The sequence below is a fragment of the Dermacentor albipictus genome, chromosome 5, assembly GCF_038994185.2.
Source record: "Dermacentor albipictus isolate Rhodes 1998 colony chromosome 5, USDA_Dalb.pri_finalv2, whole genome shotgun sequence".
Classification (NCBI taxonomy): domain Eukaryota; kingdom Metazoa; phylum Arthropoda; class Arachnida; order Ixodida; family Ixodidae; genus Dermacentor; species Dermacentor albipictus.
Window position 1 is genome coordinate 146,316,851 of NC_091825.1, and position 17,698 is coordinate 146,334,548.

General features: G+C 46.2%; 1 protein-coding gene across 1 annotated transcript in view; it reads left to right on the forward strand.

The window, feature by feature from the left end:
- Positions 1-4,313: 4,313 nt before the first annotated feature.
- Positions 4,314-17,698, forward strand: part of LOC135906251 (sodium-dependent nutrient amino acid transporter 1-like) — a 32,287-nt gene continuing 18,902 nt past the window's right edge. The window contains exons 1-3 of the mRNA XM_065437553.2: positions 4,314-5,187; positions 14,580-14,645; positions 15,630-15,777. Of these exons, the coding sequence (XP_065293625.1) occupies positions 5,164-5,187; positions 14,580-14,645; positions 15,630-15,777 (238 nt within the window). The 5' untranslated portion in view covers positions 4,314-5,163. The remainder of the gene's footprint in view (positions 5,188-14,579; positions 14,646-15,629; positions 15,778-17,698) is intronic.

Sequence of the window (17,698 nt, forward strand, 5' to 3'; positions counted from 1 at the left end):
GAATGAACTGCAAGGTACACAAAATCAATACATTTTAGGATTAATTTCTGTTGAGCACAGAATAGATTAAGAAAAACGTGCAGAAGCTTTTTTTTGCTAACATAGGAGTTATATATAAGTTAATAAGGGTGAATATGAACAAGCTGGTTATGCAGATGGAGTGATGTATATGATGTGATGTTTGCGTGATAAAATGTCCCAAAGTTTTGCTGCAACGTAATAAAATTTAAAAAATATTCAATTGTTAGTCTTACGTTTGATGCGTATAGTTGGTCCGTATGAGATATATTGTACTAAATAAATGGGGCTTTTGATATGCTAGTTTGATTGAAGGGCACTAAATAGCGTTACGTAAATGTTTGGAAGCAAGTAGTAAAACATTATATTTGATACCAACTGTGAGAGGCTGTTTACTTAGTAATTTATAGCCTTAAGTGAGTGGGCCTGTTTTTTGTACAAGGAGAAAAGCCAGTGGCACTGTGTTCAGTGCAACTGTAAGGGGCTTCAACGTTTTTTGGAAGGTGAAGCCGTAAATTTCTGTGGCATATATATGTAATGTGAGAATGTATGAAACTGTTATAGCATAACTTTAGCAGTTCGTTTAACGCTAAAAGGCAACGTGACCTGTAAAAAAAGACATATTTTACAGTGAACTTTAAGTGATGTTATATGCACATTGGGTGCGTGCCACGAAAGTAGTTCATCGATACAGATACGAGAAATCTTGCATGGCGAACTCCTAATGGTATGCTATTCATTACAAGAGAGTTAGTAGACGCTAAATGAGTGTTCTTAGGGAGAAAAGATAACCTAGTTACTTTTAGCTGCGTTAGCAAAAGGTTTATTTGCGTGTAACCAGAGCGTTAACTTTCTTTAAATGCTGTTGCAGCTTTGTCGTACAAATCATTTTCGGGTCTAGCAGTTATAAACATGTTCGTATCATTTGCGTAAATGATGCATTTTTCGGTGAAGCGGATGATGGATCATTAAGTGAAGACTCTGCATTGACTAAATTAAGCGACTGATCGTCACCGGAGGACAGCTAGGTTCATGTGGAGGCTGATCCCTACAGGCCATACACCTTCACAACAGGTATACGTGCTCTTGCCAAGGACCCCACCAGTATTGCGCGCGCGTCTTTATGCACCCTGTGACGCAACGTCGTCGTCCTCGGCTACAATTTATGGGACACCACGCGCGGCAGCTTCCCGCAGTGAGACCAGCCAAGCGCACCGGTCTCTTGTTTTGTTTCTTTCTTCCGATTTTGCGCCATTCAGCTTCCTCGATCCTCGCATCTGTGTCGTAGCCGGGGAGCACCGCCAAGGTGTCAAGGCGCTGCCGCTGCTGTCTGCGTTTACGCTTGGTTTCGCTGTAACGCACTGCAGTAGGTTGTGCAAACAGCGTCCCCCAGCCGCCAACCCACAGGAATGGTCACATCCATCACGCTGTTGATTGGAATAGACGACCTGCGCGGGAACCTGCTGTTCCCTCGAGAAATGGGTTATAGTTTGCTTTGGTTTGGTTTGGTTTTCCTTCTACTCCATTGGGGGGTCGGGGGAGGGGACTTTATCGATTGTCATTAGCCTGTCCAATTTGGTTGGTTCTTCGTTAGCGAAATGATGCTACCCACTCTGGTGGATTGCATGGCCTAGTCGAGCGGCGCGAGCTTTCAAGAAAGAAAAGAGAGAGGAAGAGTTGAGGACAATAAATTGACGCAATATTAATATCTGAAAATACTGAAATTAAACTGAGTTAGATGCAACGAATAATAACTAAATATCATGGTAAAGAAAAAAAAGTGCATTTCACGCACATTTTGAAATATGTGAGGCGCAAAGTTCATGAAGCGGTTAACTAAATATGGTGCAAAACCGTCCATCTTATGCGACTCTTTTTGGAGCACAGCGATTACGTGCCTGCCTGGCTGGTCAGAAAGACGCGGAAGAACCCGCCACGCAATGAACCCATGTGATTCGTGCAACCGCTGAATACATTGCCTCCGGGATCGGCCAAATTAGATCACGCCATTTCGGGGTTCGTCACCGTTTACTGGTGCTCTATTTCTAGGCCCAGCCCACCTTAGTCGACAAGAAGTGGACAGAGCAAACGCACCAAACACCGAAAAAGAAAGCATATAAAACGATTTCCTTGAATGAAAAAAAAAAAGAAATGGGAGCTGGAGGGCGTACATTTTTTCTTAAAAATCAGCGAAAATCGCAAAGTTTCAGAAAACGAAACTATCAAGTTTCCAACTCTGTAACTCAGCAATAAAAATTATATCACAATTATGTTAATTGCACCTGATAGTACATCTAAAGCGGACAAAATTGATTTGTTACACATGAATCTAAAAAAATAGTAATATGAAAATTTAGCTTTTGCAGAACTCTTGTACACAACGTAACGAATTCACGTAAGATATAAATTGACATATTGAATTTTCCGCTTTGAATGGTCTAATGGATGCCGTTTACAGAACTGCGATATCCGTTCTTGATGCAGAGCGATTAATTTGTAAACTTCGTGGTCATATATTTTTCGAACTTGCGAATTTTCGAGACCTTTTAACAAAATTTAGGCCCTAAATCGAAATTACGCTTCCAACAGTCACTAGAATTTAGCTTTCTTTCTAAAATGCAATAAATGTAATCAAAATCGGTCCAGGGTATATCTCAGAAAAACGTTTTCGCGTTTTACATGTATTTGAATAGGCCGCGTCGGAGTTGGGTCCGAGCTGAAGTTTCCTCTTTAGAGGAATCTTTTCATGTTTTTTAGGGAAGCTTTGCGTTTTACATGTACTTGAATAGGCCGCGTCGGATTTGGTCCCGAGCTAAAGAAGCAGCTCTTAAGGCAGTTACAAGATTTCTTAAACGCGGACGCCGACTCAGTGGAGCTGCAACCTAAGATGTCACCAGACTCTATTGGCTTTATCACGGTCGCCACTAGAATCAACCTTGGGCCGTAAGATTTCTTAGTATTTAGGTGTATTGAAATGAACTCAACCCGGCAGTCTAAGGGGTAACTTCATATGCTTGCTACATATGATGCATTGCGAAGCAGCCGGCTTCAACAATACCGTCATTTGTTACTTCGCTCGTTGTCTTGCCAATTTTGGGTCTGCATTAAAGGTGCAGGACGTTCAGTTTGCACCTACGGTGTTTTAACATTGTAGCACCACGAATGGAAGCACGTATATCCTACATGCGTGGTCACCGTGATCAACTTAACTCCTGGTCTAACAAAAAGCGATAGATGAGTAGCACTAGAATCTAAGCCAATAGAAATCTAATTGACGCATGCGTAAGGCCAATATAATCCCACATTGGGCCTATATTTGTTTTACTTCCATTGCTGTTATATGGACGAGGCCTAGAGGCCTCTTTATGCGAGGTAAAGTAGGTATTCTCTTACATTTGTTTTGTGTGTGTGTGTGCTACCTTTCTAGGAGAGATTTCATAGACGCTTTCTGCTAGGAAGTTCAGCATATGTACCGTGTACCCATAGCTTCCAGGCCCAGTTCATCCAGCGGCTAAATATGCACTCCGCACACAGTCTCGAAGTACAACTGCACGTAATCACGGCTTCACCGGTAGTCGGTTCACAATATACACCACAAGGGGCTTGAGCATAACTCCATCGTGTTTTCTTCGAGAAGCTCACCACACCAAACCCAATCAATACACGCACTTTATCTAGAATTAACGCACGCGAGGAGCGAGATACGCATTTCTATTTGTCGCTGCACCACGAGAACGGAAAGCAAATGACCCAGCCCCCCCCCCCCCCCCGCCTCGATAAACAAAGGAGGAAGGAACCCATGCCGGTTCGAACTTTCAACGGTCACGCAAATAGAAACCGCGTCCCGCGTAGCTTTGCGAGAACCGTAATCGTCTGGCGTCCACGCGGCAAACACACGTTCTGTCACCCCTTTTTCCTATAGGGTATCACGCACGTTCTCAGGCATTTCCTGCAGCACTTCCACAAACTGCGAAGCCAAAGCAAGTCTCGAGTACAAGCGGTAACTGCGGCTTCGGGCGTCACGAAAGAACCGCAAGGGCGGAAAGAGCACGCAGAAAAGGAAACGAGGCCGAATCCCGTAATCTACTTTCGGGTGCGGCGTGCGCATGTGTGTGGCGAGGGGGAAAACGTAGGAGACAGAGAGTGTGATGAGAAAGAGAAGCGCGCGCTGAAAGCCAGAAAAGGCGCGGGTGAAAACGTCACTCCTTGCGAGCGCGCGGGCGCTAGAAAAGATGCATTGCACGCCGGCTGCGTCGACGCTCTCACGGAAAGCTGACACAGCGCGGCGACCTACATTAACCTGCACACGAGAGAGAGAGAGGGAAGGCCGGCGGTTGTAGGCAGAGTCTGCCACGAAGTGAAGAGACGAACGAGCGAAACGGGGGAGGGAACAGAGTCCCGTTGTTTGCGAACAAACAGCCGATCAGCCATCTCGGGGACGAGAGCGCAAATACGCGAGTTGGCGGACGGGGCATACTGGCCGATCGGCGAGCGTAAGCCCGCTAATAGGCTCGTGTCACTTTACTTTCACGCTCGTAACGATCACGTGCCCCGTCGCGGCAGACCCTCGCTACTGGCGCTCTCGCCTTCTTCGTTGATCCGAGCGCGCGCGCGTCGCGAGCTGAAAGAAAGAAGGCCCAGAAACCTGTCCGAAAGCCAACGAGCAGCGGCACGCGAGGCCTTTGGGAAAAAAGCAGCCAAAGCGTCCCGCCGTGCGACGCGGCGCTCTCTGCCTGCATACGTTATTGGAATTCGTCGGCTCGGCTTCTCGCAGTTTCTCTTTCGATAGTTCTCGGACGCGTTCTCCGCGGGCGGCTTCATATGTCAGCAGCTTTACTCGCGCCCTTGTTGTCTTGGTGAAAGTGTGGCGGCGCAATTCAACCGGGATCGTCGCTGCGGGTGACGAGAAGAACAGGAACACTGAGCCGAGATAGCCGTTATCGCCGCAAGGCCGGTGCGGACGCCAACCGGACAATGGATTCCATATCGGTGTGGTAATACACCAGAAGATGGAAAGCTAAATAGCAGCCGGCGCTGAGCATATATTACGGAGGGTGCTTCGGAGAGATCTGGGCAACGGCAGTGCGTACGGCACGTCCCAGGCAATCGGTGATTGAAGACAACTCAAGTACACGCGGCGTCAGCATGCGGAACAAGTGGGAACTTCAGGTGAGTGAAATTGGATCTTTCTCAGATCTCCTTCTGAAACATACGCCAGAAGTTCTGATCTTTCGTCTATTTTGAGTTGTCTATCTTGATGGGGGGAGTTCTGACACGTGCCGCTTTTGAACCTTTTTTTCCTGGGGACGAGATAACGTAATGAGCAACACTTAAATTAAGATATCACGCGTCGTTACTTCTCCGACAGCAGCGTATTAGTGTTTCACCGCACCACATTCGAAGAAGCAGGTTCTACACGAGCATGTTTTAATCCTGCTGAACTCCACATTAAAAAAAATATCTACGCGTGGCTTCATGTATTCACGTGCCCAAATCACAAGCTTGACAAATCGAAGTGTTTTTATTAGGCGTGATTCAGTTTAGGCGTCAAACGGTTCACTTCCCGAGTCAACATAAACAGAGTAACAAACAATTAGGATGTAGAGGTATACCTTATTATAAATGAGCGGACCTCTGATGCACTGCTTGCCTTTTCGAAAAAGCACGTGGTTCTTCGCCAATGACACACATGTGGAACTCGTGGCAATTACGGTTGTGTGTAAAACGAAATTGCATTTTGAAATGATTAGTGTTACTTATAGGCAATAATGCGTTTCCATTCTTTTTTTTAATATCATACATTGCTGCGTTGCAGAAAGGCACCAACTGGCTGCACAAGTCCTCTTATTTCGTTGTCGATACATCATCGCTATCGCATTCTGCTGCTGGGCATGATGTATCGGGTTCGAATCCCGACGGCGGTGGCCGTATCGTACTGTGCCGACGATGGCGGAGTACGGGAGCCGCGGCGGCCGCGTATAGCGTATAGACTTAGATTTAGGTACACGTTACAGAATCTAAGGGGGGTCGAAATTTATCCGGAGGGTACCCACTAGAGCATGCCTCATAATCATACAACGGAGCTGGAACGTAAACCTCAGAATTAACTTTTATTCCTTGCACGCAAGAGACACTGCAGCGTAGCTACACCAAATCCGCTCGCACTGTTAAAGTGTTCTTTCAAAATTCCATTTTGAGTAGTTTGGCCAAATACCGTTGGCTACTCGTGGAGAAAACGAAGTCAGACTGGCCTGAACTTCACCACCGGCATGTCAGTGTAGCGTCATGGATCTTAAGGTATTTTCTCGGACTTGATCCGTTTTGGCACAGGAAGAGCTGTGTAAGTTTGCTAGGCTGATTCTTCTTTTTTTCTTTTTCCCATGTGATGCTGTCCTTCTTTACAGCTGAACAATTAGACCTCAGCACACGTTGCGAAAATCCATGACGTCATGACGAGAGAGAGAGAGAGAGAGCAAGGACAGGAAAGGCAGGGAGGTCAACCAGACGAGCACCCTGTTTGCTACCCTTCACTGGGGGAAAGGGGAATAGACAGGAAGAAAGGGAGATAGTGAGCACTGAGTGCGTGTGGGAGGATGCACAGGGACACTATAAACGGTCTCTCAAGCCGGTGCACTTCAAGTACTGTACTAGTGCACGAATCGATTTTCATGTCAGTGACGGGCGTGGCCACGGTCCGAGTATCTTTGACTCGAAGAACGGGCACGACGAGCTGGTGCAAAAAAACATAGCGGCCGCGGCGCCAAGTGTTTAGTTTTTGAGGCTATGCGTCTATCCTGGCTTAACAGGCTTACTTTCGCGGTAACAGTGGCCGCTTTTCTATCGCAGAAGCATAATTTACTAATACTGTGTAGCCTAATATTCCCTTTTATTGTTTCTTTAATGAAACTCACGCGCTCAGTATTAATTCGGGGGCCCTTCTACTGAAGTAAAACTCTTGCTTGGGCTAGTTGGTTCATGTTTAAAGTAGGTAGAGGCAAGGCGCAGAAGACCAGGACTTAGGAAGAAGAACACAAACGCCCGTCTTGTCGTTTGTGTTCTTCTTCCTAAGCCCTGGTCTTCTGCGCCTTGCCTTTACCTACTTCTACTGAGGCGCGTTTCATAGCCCCCGTATCGCTTTGGGTCGTCGAATCCCACCATCCACTCGTTAGGCAGTAAAGTCGTTGCTGTCTATGCGATGAGTGTGGATCAAGTCTGACTTTAGGCGCTGTAGCGATCGGCGCAAACTAAGGGGATCCGGCAACCGAGTTTCGGAGACACTTCACGTCAAGCGTATTTTTGCATTGAGCATCGTCGCCATTATCTCGTGGGTTCGTTGAAACGCTACCGGCCCCAATCGCTCAACTATCCTCCGTTCCATACATAGCAGTCAACGCTGTGGAAGCTACGCAAGTAGTTCGGTCAAGAAAAGTTGTCACTCCGCGCGTTCCGTCTACGCTTCGCTGCGAGCCAACAGCGTTCGCTCGCGCGAGCATGCACGTGACGCTCCCGGCGACGGGTCGCAAATAAAGAAACACGAAAAGAACGAGATAAAATGCAAAATGAACTAAAACAACGCATTAGCAGCCGTATACCACAGTGTGTTTTAAGGATTAAAACTTGTTTCATTCAATACCGAGCCTATATATGAACAACAGTCGGCCACAGTTGCGGTCAGAAAGCGTCGAACTACATTCAAGTGCGAACGAAGCCATTGCAAGAAGTCGCTCAAGCCTACACAGCGTTGACTGCTATGTGTGCAACGGAATATAGTGACTGATCCACCACTGAGAGACCGAATAAGAAGGGTATGTGTATTGGTTTTAGGTATTCCAAAAGTGGCATCATAGATCTTCTGGCAGGTTGCCGTCTGCGCTAAATTACATAAATAATAAGAATGTACGAAGAACTAACACACTTAATCTTCGTCCCTGTCCTGCCGTCTGCTGTCCTTCCGACTGCCCTGACGTGCTCTCCTAAATAGCATGAACCCGTGACTCAACATTCGCGCAGCCTGCGGGAAGGAGCTATAAGTACTGTGCGTAGAGTTAACGTTTGGTTTTCGAGCTTTATATCTTCGCACGCACTACTGACTCATGATTCTCCCCGTACTCTGCACAACTATTGAGTCTCGAGTGGCTTATTTGCGGAATGTATGATAATCAACCCACTCTCTACATTCTGTTAGAACAGGGACGCAAATTGACACATGTGCACAAAGAGAAGGACAGACAAGACGAACGCTCGTAGTGCCCGTCCCTCTCTACGAGTGCGAGTCAATGTGTGGCACTCTTCTAATAGATTCACCAAACTGGCCCGACAAGAAATAGTCCTGAGACTCTCTGTTGTGCACAGCGCAGTCTCTCTTTCTCTCGCCGGCGGCCCTTAATATTATGATAACATTCAAAGAAACGCTGTTACTAAATTTCATTAGTGTGGTTCGTAGACTGGTGCACTTTCCGGATGCTTTACAAATCCACCGATGATTCATCCAATAAAGAACAAACATAATATTTGATGCTCTTAGTGTGCAGCAATATAACCACCTCTGAAATAAAAGGCAGCAAAAAAAAAAAAAAGAAACGGAGAGGTCAGCTGTCATTTCACGCACATGTCGACCAAATCGTTGACGTTGTTACTGTTGCTAGCGTCTGTCGTTTTGCTTAAATAAAGAACTTTTTTCTCCCAGGGAGTGCATTCACACTTAGGCGTTAACCCGTTGAAAGACAGTAAAAACTCTATTGGAGTTCCCAGCGACTCAAGCTGGAAGTCTGTTTCGCCTTCACTGTGTCTCACGGGGTTTGCTAAGCGAATGTTCCTTCTACCCTACCAGGCGAGTGGGAACGGCGCATACCTCGACTGCGCCAGTGTAATGATAGCCCTCCGTATCCTATCGACGCATATTTCTTCGAAGTTATCAGTGCTTAGGCATCATTCGCAACGCGAATGTATTCTAAGTCTCGGTATCCAATACTGTAATGCATACATTCGGCGGTCTCTCGAAATGGCCCCGAGAGCCCGGTGCCACGCTGTCCCTGTCAGTCGGCTATCTTCGTGCCGCCGTGTTCCCTCCTTGTCTATTTTCGTACACAGCGCCCCCATTCAGAAGCGGACGTACCGGTAATAAGATGCGCCATTCATCAGTGGGAGCGTTAGCTTGCGTAATTGCAGGGCACCGGCGGACGGGCGTTTGCCGAGACGGCGGAGTGGGCCGTGAGGCGGGTTTTACCCGCGCGCGGTGATGCGTGTACGTTATACCATCGTCGCTAGTACTATGCAGTGTTACGGGATGCTGCAGCGGGTGGCATTCAGCGGAGGCACAGAGCAGGCTTGTAAACACTGGTAACCCACTGCGTACTTCTTCAATGGATATTTGAGCAAGTTGGGAAGAGTGTCGTTCTGTTCTCCTTTCATTCACCGCCATTGTAGGGTAATAAACCAGAGGGTTATCTCGTGGACCTCCATGCCTTTCCTCTCGTTACTTTTCTTTCTTGGTAACAGCGGAAGTTCTTTTTTTCTCTTCCCTTGAATCGAACCGATAAACATGTCGAATATGCCTTCTTTACTTCTTTTCTTTTTCTGTCTACCGTGTTTTACTCATCCCACACTCTTATCTCCATCAAATACAGTCGGTCACAAATGTTCATAGAACATTGGATAGGCGAAAAATCTGAATTAACGCGAAGCCTGCACACATTGCTCATAATTCAAAGTTCCAATATCTAGTGCACATAGAGGCCTACTCAGTTATCCATTAAATTAGAAGCACTATGCCTTACCAGAGCATAAAGTTCATCTTCGTCATACGACCCGTCTTCCTTAAACGTTTGTGGTCGGCTGTACACGAAAGGGAACAGCCGAGAGGTTAGAGTAATTGCCCTTGTTCCTTTAACCATTTAAAATAAAGTTAAATAAAAAGAATGATTTACGGTTTCACATACCAGAGGAAGACACGGACCGCAAGAGACACGGTGCAGCTAATCTCGCAATAATTTCTACAACTGAGGTTTTTTGCTAGAAGGACATTATAGAGAAGTAAATTGCGTTTCTGCAATGCCCCCCAAAAAAAGAACTCCGGCCGTCACAGGAGGCGTAATACGCCAGAAAAACGGTAAGAGAGTTCTGAAATGACACTTTACCAGCCTAAACTGATTTAGTTTTCCTCGTTAGTATCCCTTTAACGTGCAACTAGAGCGCAATACACGAGTTCTTTCTTTTTTTTTTTGCATTCCACCCTCTTCGGAATGTGGCTGCCGCGGCCAGGAGTCGAACTTGCGACCTCGTGATTCGCGATTAGCCGCAGTCCCGCTTATCGAGTGATTCATCGAGGCGCAGCAAACGAGGGTTCCACGAGCAAGTTTTTTCCGTATAACTATGTAGCAAACATCGTTGACTGAGGTTGTCACCTATCGCATCTGCAAGAAAAGTTGTTCGACCAACTATTTAAAAAGTGATTAGTCAACACTAGTCGCTAGCCAACAAACATTGAAAGGCCCGTTTTATATAAGTAAGGCAGCTTTTTTTTTTTCAAAAGCCCCGGCTTGAGTCTTTGCCTTCGTGCTAGCGCGAAATGTACGCCATGTGCCCTACTCAGCGCTGCGCGCTATTGAGGGAGGAGCCCGAGCAGTAACTCCTTGCGCTCGCCGTGCGCAAGTCAAGGTCGCTCGTGCCCGTACGATACCGGGAGGAGTGTCTGCGTCGCCCGGTCAGCAACATCCGGAAAACCCGTTTGCCTTTATGACGCGCCAACTCAGGCGCGGGAAGCGGGAAGGAAATAAACGCCGGGGAGAAGTGAAAATTCCGCGTCGGCAATGAACACACGTCCGGCGCTCGCCGCCTCGCTGCCCACGAGAAGAGCCGCGAAAACAGTGGACTTTGTTCGCGCCAAGCCCTGCTGTAGCGAGACCCGATGGCTTTGTTTGTTCGCTTCCTTAGTGCGTACGTATCAAGTTGTCAGACTGTTTTCAACGCAAGCCGAGTGCTGAGGTTCGCGCGTTCCTGCGCGCTCTCACATCAACTGGTTGATTTATAACGTTATTTATTTTCCGGCTGAAAGGCCAAGCAGAGGGCTCTAGCAAACCTGTAACGCATCATAAGCAATCCAACGTATAGTATAAGGTGTTTGTTTTTTGCTGCACCAAATTTTTATAAATTGGCTTTGGCAAATAGCACAATTCTGACGAGGTGGCCGTTAAATTTACGGGATATCAAATACTTAATGGACTAATTAACATAATTACACCAAGTCATCTTTAACCATCACGTTACGGTGCATATCCCAATGTAGTCATTGTAGCTAGTGAGTTTGCAAGTCATGTCGACTTGGAACGAATTCGGAGGATGCCACCGGTTTCGACAATGCGCCGTCAAACTTGCCGTAAAAATGCACTGTTGTTCCACTTACTTAATGAAAATGCTGTTTTATGCATTGAAGCACAAAAGTGAGCGGAACGCCATTGCCTTCCGTCGGACACTTTGAAAATTAATATCTTCAAACTGGTGTAGTCTTCGTAATTCGTTCCAAGCGGATATGCCTTGCGAACTCAGCGGCTATAATTCGCAGATTGAAATATGTGCCGTAATGTAATTAAGTAAAAAGTTAATTAGTGCGTCCAAGGCAGTTATTCAATTAAGCATTTTGATTTCTCGTAGAAGTGATGACCGCCTAATTGAGTAATTCAGCTCAAATCTTAGAATTGTGCTATTTGCCGCAGGCAATCTTTAAAATCTTGGTTTAACCAAAATACAAAAATAGAACATCTGGTATATGCTACCGTTGAGTTTAATACCCCAAGAACGTGTTTTAAGCACAGGAAACGGATCGCATGGCCTATATAGTAGCGCTTCTGATAGACAGCAGATAAATTCTACTTGTGCGAAGTTCAGTAAACCAAATTACTAATGGATTAATTTCAACGATCAGATAACATTTAATAATAACAAATAACGGCGCCACTGTTGTGGCCTTTCTTCTGCCTTCGTCTTTTGCGCTGTGCAGACATTTGCGCTGTGCAGACATTTAATTTTTTTTCCAACAAATGTGCTAGACTCTATGGCGAGAAAGGAACCTCAACAAGTTCTTCTAATTTTCCCTGATGTAAAACTGTGTTAGGGCATTACAAGGTTAGAAGCAAGGCTATATGGCAAGCCAGCTCGTCTAATAGATGATCACAGATCGGGGCTAGTTGGTTTTAATTCGCACTGACGCACAACGCCGGAACGAGTCAACACTAATCACTAGCCAATACTAGTCACTAGTCAACAAATATTGAAAGGCCTGTTTTTATAAGTAAGGCAGCCTAAGTAAGACAGTGACACAGTCCTTTAGCGTACCTCACCGTGTCGGTGTTTAATCTTTTTTTTTTGTGCCCTGGCGAAGTGGTTCTACGGAAATGCGCTAGTGGCGAAGGAGGTTTCATGACATGTAAAAATTGTAATCTGCCTGAGAGGCACCACGTAGCTATGAAAGCAGCCCAAACGAGTTTCTCAGACAGAACGCCACGCGGTTTAAAAAAAAAACAAAAAAATAACATTCGTTCCGGTTCGGCGATCGAACCCGGGAACAACGCCTTTCCGGGGCGGTTACCGTGTACAACCTGAGCTAACCAGTCTAGCTGATAGTAGAGCTACGCTTATAAGTAATCGGCAACTAGGAGCGTATAGGGCACTGAATATGGTAAAGCGCTCCGGCGGAAATCTGCCAGCTACAGGGAGGCACCTTGAAAAACGCAAGGTTACACCTTCGGTTTCCTTTGTGGTTTCGTGGTACTCTCAGGTGAATGGCAATTTTCTCTTTCGTTTAGTTTTTGCTTTATGCTGCGGCACGCATTAGTAATCGAAGGAGCGGAAGAAGCTTAGGATCTCGCTACCAACTGAACGGTATGGTATACACTTCACGCGGATGTTTGCGCCGCCGTCCAGGAATATATTATTGATTCCGAGCGATGAGTCAAGTTAAATCTCCTTCCTTCCTTATTATTAGTTTTAGTGCATTTAAATCCAGTCTACGTCATTTATCGTGTTGCATCTATCACATTAATTTTTCCAGTTCTCGTAAAATTGCAAGTGAAATTTAACTTGTGTATTAATTAGGCATTATCCACCAGAATCGTGGCCAATCGCCTGCAGTTGGTGTGAGCCAGATTGTATGAGAACAACAACGGAATACCGGCTCTAACTAAGGAAGCGAAGAAAGAAGTGCAGGCAGACAAAGAAACGGCGTGTAACATCCTGTCTAGCTCCAGGCCTTACAGAACGGGAGTTCTGCGGGCTCACAAGGATAATAACTGGGGCAGCAACAACCCCAGCGGTCAATTATCGATGGCGACAAGTGCAAAGCGCCACCACGGCTGATCCTGACACGCCGCCGACGCCGCCACCAGTGATAGAACGGCCGAAGTGCCCCATGTGTACATCTGTTAAAAACGGCACCACATTCGTAGCACATTCTATGGAAATGCCGAGCGTTGGCCTCCTGGAAGGGCAGCAATCTCTCTATGGATTGTCGAGCAGCAAGCCCGTCTACACGAGGCTGCTTGGTTTTACAAGAATCAACGAATATTGCATAACACTTAAGGCACATCCAGGTATTCCGGAAACAATTAGTGTGTATTTTTATCTATTCGTGGTGTAGTGCTGCTGTGGCAATGTCGTTGTCAATTCAGGCACTCGGAATTGTCCTTTTGCGAGATCTTGTTACTCACAGAGGTCCTCTGGAGAGGGATGGCAAGGCGTTGAAGGCCACATGCCTTGAAGACCCTGTTTAATGAGTCAGAAGAAGCATGTCCCCGAACATTTTTTATTAACGATACAACCTCGTGTGAAACTGCTTACGTGTGGCCTAATAAATAAATAAAAAAGAAAAAAAGAAGGAAAGAAGAGAAAAGAACTTGACCCATTAAGAGATTTTGCAAGTTGGCTGTGTGCTTCATAAATGAAGGTACTCGTCTAATGAAGTTACCGCGTCGTTTTTTTGTACCCGGGGACTGTAGGAACATACGAGAGTGACTACTGAAACCCAGCAGGAATCAAATGTGAAATGTGCGACATTTATTTTGTATAATCGCTCGTTTATTTCAACAGCTTTAGGGATCGACCGCGGCGTGTTGCACTGGAATGCGGCCGCAGGAGGTAGGAGACGAACCCACGATGTCATGCAAACGTGTGGTTATAACGGCTTTCTTATGTCTTCGATCCCCATTTCATTGTTTTCGTAACGGTACCGCAAATTTTAATTTTGGATGTTTTACCCTCACATGAAAGTATGTGTAAGTGAAACCAAAACGTTTTTCTTCCGCCGAAAAAAAATAATCGGATTATAAAACGTTCGTACGTACGAACGTTTTTCGTATTCGGTTCCCGGTTGACATAAGGCAACCGCAACTTGCGCAATGCTGTTCGGTCTTTCGGAGGCTTAATATAAACGGGCAGCCGATACTTTCTTTCCAATTCGTTGCAAGTTTTCTTTTATCTTTTGGGGCGAAGGTGCCTTAGCGTGAGAAATAAGAACCTTTTTGGCGGCCAGGTAAACTGACGCTCACTGCTGGGACAATCTTTGAACGCAGGAGCTTCCACCTCCCTACAAGGAAAAGACAAGCGAAAATGGACTCGTTCTCGGGTTGCATTCAACGGTAAGCGAACTCTCCTCTTTGTCTCGAGATATGAAGGTGCAACAGGACGCCACCAAAATTCCCCGCGGGCCATGTAAGTAGAACTAACAGAAATAATAAGCTAAAATTTTCGTGTCATACATATCATATTCCGCTGAACAAAGGGAAATAGTTGCACCTTCTCTTCAGCGAGCCGCGAGAAGGCTTTTCGTAAACGTCTGCGAAATCTCTCAGAGGTGGTAAAAATTGCATAATCAGCATGGAAGTGCAATGCTTTTCTTTATTTAATTTGTATGCTTTGCCGCAAGACGTAATGAGAGAGTAAAATCGAATAAGTTATAAAAAGCGTGCAGCTCCGCATCTTGAAGCAGTGTCTCCGAAAGCTTTTCCGTCGCCCAACTGTTATAGTCCTCAGATAGTTCCGGCTTCAATGCGGCCTTTTTAGGTGTCAATGTTGTTAGTGCAAAAATCATGTATTTAAACGCGGGAATAAACGCTTATCGTACCGCAAAACAGAGATAAGCACAAACGCCCAATTAAATATTTTCACGCTGAGGTTTCGCAAATTGCCGATCAACCAGTTTCACCCTCTCTCCTCTTTCAGTTTTGGAAAGTCTGCGGGCGATGGTAATGGAGTGGACGCCACTAGACTAAAATTACTTTAACCTGCTTGGACACTTCGCTTTTGCATGTCGGGAAATGGACTCGCAGTTGTTACAACTGGCGCGCAACAGGAGTGGATACGGTGTAGTTGTGGATGACCAGACCTGACAAGGAAGGAGATATGACGGCTTAGATATTTGTGGAAAGCTCCCGACACATTTGAAACATCCTCCCTCTAGGCTACTATCTTTGCTGGGTGATAACTTCAACTGGCTGCACGGAGTTACTCCAGTTGGTAGAATCAACAGCACTTAGAACACGCTTGCCTTTTCCCCCCTTCCACTTGCTACCGAGTGCTTTCTCGCTTTCCGTGTTTTTGAAAGAGTACGTTCACCTCGACAGGCCGCAGATGTGGAGGCCACGCCGGACGCCGTGCCCGGCCGCAAACAATGGAACAAAGGCATGCAGTTTTTCCTGTCCTGCCTGTCCATTTCCATCGGCTTGGGCAACGTCTGGAGGTTCCCGACGCTGGCCTATCAGAACGGAGGAGGTAAAGGTCGCGCTTTTATCTCTCTTGTGTGTTTGTTTCATCCCCTTTTGCTTTATTCTTACCCGCCGTGGTTGCTTAGTGGCTATGGTGTTGGGCTGCTAAGCACGAGGTCGCGGGATCGAATCCCGGCCACGGCGGCCGCATTTCGATGGGGGCGAAATGCGAAAACACCCGTGTACTTAGATTTGGGTGCACGTTAAAGAACCCCAGGTGGTCCAAATTTCCGGAGTCCTCCACTACGGCGTGCCTCATAATCAGAAAGTGGTTTTGGCACGTAAAACCACATGATTATTATTATTATTATTGCTTTATTCTTACTGCCAGCGATCTCACACATTTCAATCAATCAATCAATCAATCAATCAATCAATCAATCAATCAATCAATCAATCAATCAATCAATCAATCAATCAATCAATATATTTATTATCATTGTATCAAAACATTTCTACGAACGTAGTTGCGCAGGTTGCAGAAGTTGCTGGACCAATACAAATGAGAGATACCTTATTTACCGGAGAACGTGTCTTTATTTACCCGAGAACATGCGTTCTCTGCACCAGGGAAGGGGAACAAGAGAAGTGATGGACGACGATGAGGAGGAGGGAATTGGGAAATGCTTATCACTGCAGTCACTGCGGTGCTTCGATAACGTTCCTCGACGATATACGACTCGCCAGGCAGACACTTCGCAGGCACGCACGCACACTTCGCGTCTGTTCAAATGCAGTGGCCTGGAGGAGTGCGTTTCAACTAACTCCTGCGTGTGGTAATCGCTGAGGAGCATTACTGCATGTCCCTCGAGATGGAGCGGCGCACATCGGCCCTGCCGCGTAATCTCGGAGGCCACGGTTACCGTATATGAAGCAGCGCCCCTTTAGCCAAGATGCGCTGCACATGAGAGAAAAAAGATTCGAGAGAAAAGCTTCCGGTTGAAGTCCCGTTCGTTAAAAACGGGAGCAATATCACCATCATGCACGCAACGCGCAGTGAAATCAGAGCCGCAAGATGGCGCCATCAGCACAAGACTACACCCGAAATGTGCTACTGGGTCGGAAAGGAAGGCATATGAAGAGAAATATAGCATTTACTGCAGTGTTGTTAGTCCATTGCACGACCTGATATCAATGCAGTTGCTGAAAGCGTATGCATCAGGCATTGCCATTCACGCCTGAACACGGATGGCGCCGTTTGCATGCATTGGTAAGCACATAAGTACCGAAAGGGTGCGCGTTCTGCTTCACGCTTTGTACGTTGTTCGCGTTTCCTTTCCATATGCGCATGCGCGCGTAATGCACGTGAACTGAAGCGGAACATCCATGGGCCAGACACGTGTTGAACGCGAAGGGTGCTACGATTTTAGCAAGTGTATTTTTGTAAGCGCCCACGCAGTATAAATTTACAAGGAATGATACTGTAGGCTAATATATTTCAGAATCGTAGACTTTTGAGCCAGTTAGTGCATCACGTTGTGTCGTTGAGTGGAATATGAGCGGAAGAAAACGATGTGGACGGAAGAAGCGCTCACTTACAACTAAAGTTTAACCGTTAGTTTCTACGGAAGCGGAGGGAGCGCGCTTCCTTGGAAGGCGCCTTAATATATTTGTCCCGCACCAGTTTCATTTATTATGTCTTCTTGTCGACATCAGTCATTTTTTTTCAGTGATTTGTAGTTAAAGAGAGCACGCGAATCCCCCGAGACCTCCTTATGCTTGCGTTCTTCTGAGACCCCAGTTTTTCAACTGTTGATTTGTAAGCTAAGTCGTGCTCATGCAGATCTCACCACGGCCGAAAAGCAACCGCTGTTACTCTGGCTATATTATTACGATTTACCACGAACTCTCAAACTGGACTTTTACTAACCTAGTGCAAGAACTGTGCGATAGATATGATGAACTCGGTCTAGGATAGAAGGAAAAAT